General features: G+C 38.5%; 1 protein-coding gene across 1 annotated transcript; it reads right to left on the bottom strand.

The window, feature by feature from the left end:
- Positions 1-450: 450 nt before the first annotated feature.
- On the bottom strand, positions 451-7725 carry LOC129275239 (microfibril-associated glycoprotein 4-like). The gene is made up of 4 exons (XM_054912033.2): positions 7352-7725; positions 4695-4843; positions 3825-4092; positions 451-3415 (listed from the first exon to the last, which is right to left on the bottom strand). Exons 1-4 carry the CDS (start codon positions 7542-7544, stop codon positions 3156-3158), a joined length of 870 nt encoding a protein of 289 aa, XP_054768008.2. The 5' UTR covers positions 7545-7725; the 3' UTR covers positions 451-3155.
- Positions 7726-8315: the final 590 nt, after the last annotated feature.

The raw sequence follows: 8315 nt of genomic DNA on the forward strand, positions 1-8315 counted from the left end.
GGGCCGTTTCATAAAGCTGTTCGTAAGTTAAAAGCGACTTTAAGAAGACTGGTGATCCTTTCTTACGCGCTTAGCCATCGCCAATGAATATACCATTTACCACAAGAAAGGATCACCAGTCAAAGTCGCTCTCAACTTACGAACAACTTTATGAAACACCCACCTGGAGTAGGCCGGGACCCTATCAGATTACTATTTATCATGACATTGTTTTTTTTTCTCTCTCTCTTTTTTTTTAATCAGAATATAAGTTCAAGGTTCCTGATCTAATGAAATAGTGCATGTAATGTGTCGCAGTTAGCTCAATTCATAGGGCGGGGCAAGGAGATTATGATGGACAATTGTGATCTATAATATATCAGTGTATGATCGTATCAAAATGACCAAATTCCATGACAGTTTATTTCGAGCCAATGAAGAAGAGAAACTGTATTTCATGTAAGTCCGATGAGAATTTTTGTCCGTTTTTATTTATTTTGCGTTTGTTTGTGTGTGAATTTCCGGGATATAACTTACTCACACTGTGCTGAATAAGTAGCAATACCCGTTTCATATGCTGTTAAAGTATAGCAGTACCCCGTGTTAAACTCAATTTGGCAAAGAAATTGAATTTTGTTTTTCTTATTCATATACTCATATGTAAGTCTATATGTTACACCATCAAAGTGTAATATGCAGTATATTCGTTCGGAGGTCTTTTTTATGAAACACTTTATACCCATCCCCGAAAAGGAAACCACCATTGATCAAACTATCTATTTAAGACACAATACTGGCACCATTTTTGTCTCGCAGTTACATGAAACGACATAATTCTAATTTTTCTATCACATCACAAGTGTTCTCTCATAATCAATTTTGATAGCATGCACTTCTGTGTCACATGACAATAAAGATATTGCGGTTAGGTGGTAATTGAAGAGTAGATATGAATGTTAGCATAATATTGTGTAAGCTTGGTAGAATGGAGGGGAAGGAAGACCATGAGAAAGAAAGAAAGATATAAAAGAAAGAAAGGGAGAAAGAAAGAAAGAAAAAGACAAAGGAATAGGAGGAGGAGAAGAAGAAGAAGAAGAAAAAGAAGAAAAGAAAAAGAAGAAGAAGAAGAAAGAGGAAGAAGAAGAAGGGAGAAGAAGGAGGAGAAGAGGAAATGAGCGGAGACAAGGCTAAAGTGTACTTAAAAAGAAAAGAAGTTTAAACAAATAATGAAATGGAGAAATTTTAATCTCCATACTTCTTCCAGAAATTAAAACAAGACATATTTTGTACTGATCGACAGATGGCGCTATGCAAACATGATATTCGGTTAGATTACTTTGTCATATTTATTCGGTTCAACTGTCCAAATTATTTGACGGGTGCAACTTGCTTTGAAGTAGGAACGTTGGCACTACAGCATGTACAGGGAGGCAGGGGGCATAAAGGCCCTTTTAGGGTGACCACCCCCTATGATTCTTTAAGTATGTGGCAAGGGGGGGGGGGTAAGGGGAAAAAGAAGAACACTAAAAAAGAAAGGATAAATACTAGTAGGTCTGCATCCCTGTGTCTCTCTGTTCATTTCATATTGAAACAAATGTTATACTCCGAGGCACATGAGAAAAATCATTTAACCGTTGGCTCAGTTCCATTGTCTTCAGACAATAACAGGTCTGCCATTCTTAATTTACAACCTTCACTTCATAATTATTTACAAAAAATCTGTATTGACACATTATTCTAAATATTTGGACTTCAATTTCCAATAACACAAAAACCATCCCCAATCTGATTCCAATACGATTTTTTTATTACATTACATCCACATATACACTGCAAAAAATCCGGTGTTGATTTAACAGCAGCCCGGAATCTATGTCCACACCAGAGAAGTGTTAAACAACACCAGTTTCGTTTTGGTCTAACACCAGAAAGGTGTTTATACAACACCTATTAGTATTTAAGCAGCATCGATTTGAATGCTTCTCTGGTGTGGATATATATAGATTCCGGGCTGGTGTTAAATCAACACCGGAGTTTTTGCAGTATAGTTACTTATCGGATTCATTATTCAACACATTATCATGATAATCAGAAAAATGAAATATCTGTTTACCACCTGACAAATTGAATTCGTAGAAATCATATTTGATAACTATTCCATTATCATTATACTACTCATAACAGTTCGTACTTTGATGAACAACCTACTTTATTAACTTATTATGCTTATTGTGGCGTTCAACGCATACTCTAACAGAATGATGTCCTCATTCCGTATAAGAGCTCTACAATAACTTTAAGTTTGATTATCATTTAATATCGTTTTGTAATTATATTCTTATCATTTTTTAAGCTACACGTATACATATTCGACCACTTCACAAAATACTCCTGTCTCACATTCTATAACAAACGTTACTTCTTTGGGTTGTTAAAAGAACCCTCCCAGACATTTGAAATGACATCAATGAAATGTTTTTTTATGATGAATTGCAGGAAACTGTGATTGTTGTAAATAATGCATCATTTTGCCTAACCTTTTCCTTCTGTTGCATAATAAATGATAATTAACGGGATATTTTACTTTAAAAACCATAATACATAAATATCAATCTAAATTGTATATCAAATCCACCGACAGCTCATTCTGATGTGTGAAGTACTCATACACATGGGACTCGACCAGGTTTTACGTTTAGCCCAATGTGTTGTTTTCGACAATGTTTAGTAATCAATAATCTTTAGAAGACCTATATCCTAAGAACTAAGCACGTCAGCCACGATTTTCCACGGTTGACATGAGAACAACGAAAACCAATTACCATTGAGGAAGAATCTCGGCGTTTGAACGTCGCGTCGTTCTGGAGAGCTTTTCATGAAATGACTTGTCGGACGTTTTATTCGACAGTTACCATAGTAACTGTGCCTCTCAGCCAATCAAAGAAAGTTGTTAGATCTGACAACTTGCAAGATGAAAAATGTCGATGAAATGCTCCCCTGTTCACAAAATCAACGCTTCTTTTTATAAAGAATGTCATAAAAATCGGGAAGGGAATGCGGTATGTGCCCGCATGCGCGTAAAGGGATTATCCCACTGGGATTAAATGCGTAATTCTCAGACCTAAATATCCAAAAATACCCTCGTACATCGATCCATTCTGTCCTTTATGTCAGCGTCAAAACGGCGGTGGTAACGGTCTGATCTTGATCTCGACGAACTTGAGCGAGTAGCTATACCCTTTCCAGGTATTCCAGACAACCCCCGTGGCGTAGTCACTCGTTGGTCCACCCAGGTAGAGGCCGTTAAGATTGACTGTGTGGCAGCTGGTGTACCACCAAGCGCCGGAGTATTCGGACGCACAGTTGCCGCTCCATCGGTCGTTGTCTGCGTCGAAGGTAGAGAACTGGGCGCCGTTGTGGGGACTCAAAGCGTCACCTGAAAAAAACAAAAAAAAAAAGAAATTGGAGCGTTGGTGAAAATGATGATGGCTTCTCTCTTTTTTTCTCAGATTGGTTTATCCTATGACTGCAGTTGTTGTCAAGCAATTCAAATAAATCGTGCATGGGTAATGTACTGACGTGTTTTGATTTGTTTTTTTAAGAAAGAAAATTATTCACAAATTTCGAAACTCCCTATGAAAGTGAAAAGTTGCCATACCGTATCGATTTTCTCACATCACAGTGATAACCAATTCATGCTTTCTTCTTTTTACATTTTGCTTTCCCTATTCTTCTTCTTTTCTCCCTTCTTTCACTTCTTGCAAAATCATAGGGGCGATCGCACCCTGACCTCCTGTACCCCAGCCCCTGTTTTCCCAGTTATAATCAAATCGATCGCATTTTACCTGCGGTTGACGATGGGTCGTACCGCCGTACGGTCAGCGAGTAATTCTTAGCCGCGTCGGACACCGATATGAAGCGGTATACCGCGTGTGCCTCTTCGTACTGGAAATCCTGCAGGTCTATCCGGACTTCTGTTGGTCCCTGGTGGGTAAGTAGGTGAATCCATTCCAAGCCAAGCCAGAACTCCCCATCCAAGAAACCGAAGCCTTTGGTGTAATCCTGCCAACCGCGGTAGAAGTTGAGGTTACCGTTAAACCGGCGTTGAATTACCTGGGATATGCCGGTTGAAAAAGATGACATGAAATGATTGCCTAAATTAATTTTCATATAATTTTAGTTGATTATAACAGTTACAAAGAGGGATGGGGAGGTCTGTCCACAAGGTATTTTGGAGAAATAAGTTTCGATTAGAGTTGCCAAGAAACACCTTGAGAGAAATTTGTAGTTCTTCTCATCACCATGATCATGCGTGACCATTTTTTTTTACATATAAGAATTTGTTGTGTTTACTTGTTTCGTTGGCATGATCATGGGGCTCAAAACACTATCCCCTCCTAGACCATGAAGACGAGTAGCTCCAGGGAGTAAGAGATAATGAGAATGACTTTCTAGTCCTTGCATTTTTCGAATTTGGAAATAGGCAGATCTGTTTCCCGTCTTATTAGGGAGATGCCAAACAGGAAGAGACATCTTCCTGGTCTTACGAATCGCGATGGATCTAAACTTGTAGTTTAGAGATTTGAATTTTATATCATTCGAAATATAATTTCGATATGAATCAAAGCAACTCTTTGTAAGACGGAGACCAGGTATTCGGTTTGGAGTCGGCTACGTTGGTGTGACCGAAGAATGAATTGCCGGTCCGGTCTTACCGTCCATCCTCCGCCGTCCCTCTGTTGGTCGCAGTAGACCTCTCTCTTGCTACAGCTCTCAAGGTCAGAGACATAGACAGTGTACACACCATCTCGACCGCCGCCAAATTCCAATATGTCCTTACAGTTCTTGGCTAATGGTACGGGCACTGCATGCAAAAAGGAATAAAATATTAAAGGGGGAACTAAATTTGATCATGATAATTTGGCATTAAACGTCCGGTCAGATCTTATAAAGATAAATAATAAATTGTACAACCCCAACTATATTCTAATGTTTTGCAATTCCTAATGTCTTCCACTTACCACCCCTCTCTCTATCTCTCGCTTCTCTGGAACTCTCACCCCCGTGAAAAAAAGCTCAGCCCTTCCCTTTTTTTAATATTTAGTACGACCATGACGACACTGATTGTTACTAAGATTCTATCGATCTTGACTAGAAGTGTCGATGCCCGTCTGACCCTCTAACTAGTCAAATATAATAATAATAGTGATGATAATATGCATTTATAAAGCGCCATCTATCTAGAAATATTCTATTCCGAGGCGCGTTGTTACCCCGGTTTTAGCTCGAGCTGCCTTTCAGCGCTCATGAATTCAAGGAAATGATCCTGCCAGGTACCCATTCACCTCACCTGGGTTGAGTGCAGAACTCATAACTAGATGTAAAAAAGTCAAATATGTGGATTGAGTTATTTAGGACGTTATGACATGATGCAGTATAATAGGGGAGGGATGGGGTACGGGGCGTTATCCGGTGCCCGTGGGCTGCACATGACTGGTTCATATGACCTGCTTGAGACGTTTATAGAGTTATAGTAATTGAACCTTTAGGGATGTATCTAATTTTGACACACATTTTAATACCTGTGGAAATGGTGGAAGCTAGCATAAACAGCATCTGAACATGGAAAGTATTAATTATGTTAATGACCAGAAGAAACCGATTATTGTCTCACACTGAAGTTCTTCGTTTATATATCAACTCAAAATAAAAATATAGCGGTTGCTTCAACGATAATAAAATGACGCCTCACAGAATTTTTCAGATATGAACGAATGACGGAAAGGTAATGTAATTAGATTATGGAATTTTGGGAGATATTTTGAGGTCAAGTCAATCTTGACGTTCATATGCCATAATAATCAATATAATGATTGTGGGCATTAACGGAAAGACAAGACAAGATATCGAGGAAGATATTTTCAAATTGAGATAAAAAGGAGATGTTGTATATGAAATCAAAGTCAAAGTCAATTTCAGATATTAACTAAATCAATCGAAAATCAGACTTGATTTGCAGTGGAGGGGGGATCAACCCTTTTATCTGCTGACAATAAATAGATAAAAATGTGAATCAAATCTGAATTTGTAATTGCTTTAGTTAAAATCTGACATTGAATTCGAATTAAAATGTGAATTTGGATTTAAATTTGAAAAAAAAGAGTTAGAATTTATTTTTTTTCAATTTCAATTTGAATACGAACATAATAGGACTACTCGCTTCGAGACAAAAAAAAATCTTGGAAGTTCTTGAGATTGACAATGTTTTAAACTTTTAATTCCATCTTTCGTCCCGTCTCATTATGAGCTGAAGAGGGTGACGAAGATAATTGATATGGCAGGAAACCTGTGTTTGGTCTGATATCCTAAGAGAGAGAGAGAGGGAGATGGGGGGGATAGTAGTCTGCTGTGCAAACCCTTCACTCGAGTAAAGGGTCTGAATTGCAGCCTACTCATGCCTTGTGTACTGAAGGCCCTCTAAACAGCAAGTTTTGTATGTGCTAGTCTTTGCATGGAGACACACTTGTTGATCAAAGTTTCAATCAGGGTCTGTGCCTGCAGACTAGGGAGATAGGGGGGGGGTATTATAGGAAGGGAGAGGGTGGATGGGTGTGAGAAAATAAGAAAAGGTTGGAGACAGGGGTACATAGGGAAAGACAGGTAGAGAGAGAAAGACAAACAGACATACGAGGAGAGAGACCAAGAGAGAATGAGAAATGGTGAAATGAGAGAAGGGTAAAGAGGTTGAAGGAGAGAGGGGTATACAGGTGTAGGGGTGATAAAACATCTCCAAAACAACTTTTTGCAATTTTTTTTCATTAAATTTCTAACCTCTTACCGGGATGTGGTGGTTTCGCCCATGGGCGTCAGCGCAAGGGATTATCTTTTGTTCATAGGGGGGACATCTATTGTTGCGTCCCCCCTAAACACAAAAGATAATCTCCTGCACTGACGCCCATGGTTTCGCCCATTGAAGAATCGGACGGGGGTGGGGTGGTTGGTTGGGGGATGGTGATATAATACCAGAAGTTGAATGACATGACATTCGAAGAATTTATTACATACACAAGAAAAGTAGTAGGACGAGGGAAATGACGAGGATTTCCTTACAATGAAATCATTGTTGATTCAAATCTGTAAGACTGAGATGCAGAAAGCTGATTCACGAATATTTTTTCTCATCCAACTTATTTATAATAAATTTGATGTGTAAAAACTATTGAGGGGGAAAACACTGGTGCAAAGTGTGATTCTTTAAAGTATATCTTTTAAAGAAAATCGTAGCTTATCATTATGTATATAAAATAAAAATGAACAAAAACTTGTTTAAAGGCTAAATAATGAAACAACCATCTAAAAAGTTTAATTTTACCTGAACTGCCGCCGTAGCTCACCGTTTGTCTGCAACACAAATCCGTTCGTTTCGGGGGCGCCCTGGGTCCGAAGCCCGTGGTGGTACCCCGCCAGTATGGTCCCGTACCCCGTCCTCCTGATATACCCCATTGCCCCGCCGCTCTGCTGAGGCAAGCAAGTACTGTTGCTACAAAAATGTTCAATTTCACCATATTCACCAATGTTAAAACTATAAGCTCTAGTCATTCATATAATATACATAACTTTTGAGAAAAAAGGTCATATTAGACTAACAGCTGACTCGCGGAATAAAACTTGTGTACTCTCTGATCAACCAAACTGGAGCTTCCCAACATACCTAAGGTATCTTGAATCCTAGTGCGTTTGTGGTGTGACTCAGCACAAGGGGGATATTCTAAATTACCCCTACGACAGAGAAGGATTGGGCCGAACGATATAGAAATAAACTTAGTATTACTTGTTTATATCATCCAGTTCAAACAATTACAGGAAAACATAATTAAACAACCTGTATTCTACAGGGCAGGCCTATTGAGCATAGTCCTTTACAAGAGCGACCACAAACATTAAAACAGGTCATATTCATTTTTCTTAACAATGAATTTTTAAACATTTGTTTAAACGTTTAAACCACAGAATCAGTTTTGATTTATCCTTCTTTTGGGGACATTGTGTTTTTTTCCAAATAGTTATACACAAAAAAGTGTCTTTTCCATAAACGCTTTCTTTCTTGGTCTTCCCTTCTTCTTAAATTCTCTCAATTTTCTTATTACTTGTGAAAAAAAATCTAAGGAGGGGAAGGTGTCGACCCTTTTCCCCATAGCCTTGCCTATTAAAGAGGGAGAAAGAGAGGGAGAGAGAAGAAGATGAAAAAGATGAAGAAGAAGAAGAAGAACGAAAGAAAGAAAAAGAAGAAGAGAGGGATGCAAATTATGTCATTGTTTAGAAAGACAGATATTAAA

Source organism: Lytechinus pictus, chromosome 13, assembly GCF_037042905.1.
Source record: "Lytechinus pictus isolate F3 Inbred chromosome 13, Lp3.0, whole genome shotgun sequence".
NCBI lineage: Eukaryota > Metazoa > Echinodermata > Echinoidea > Temnopleuroida > Toxopneustidae > Lytechinus > Lytechinus pictus.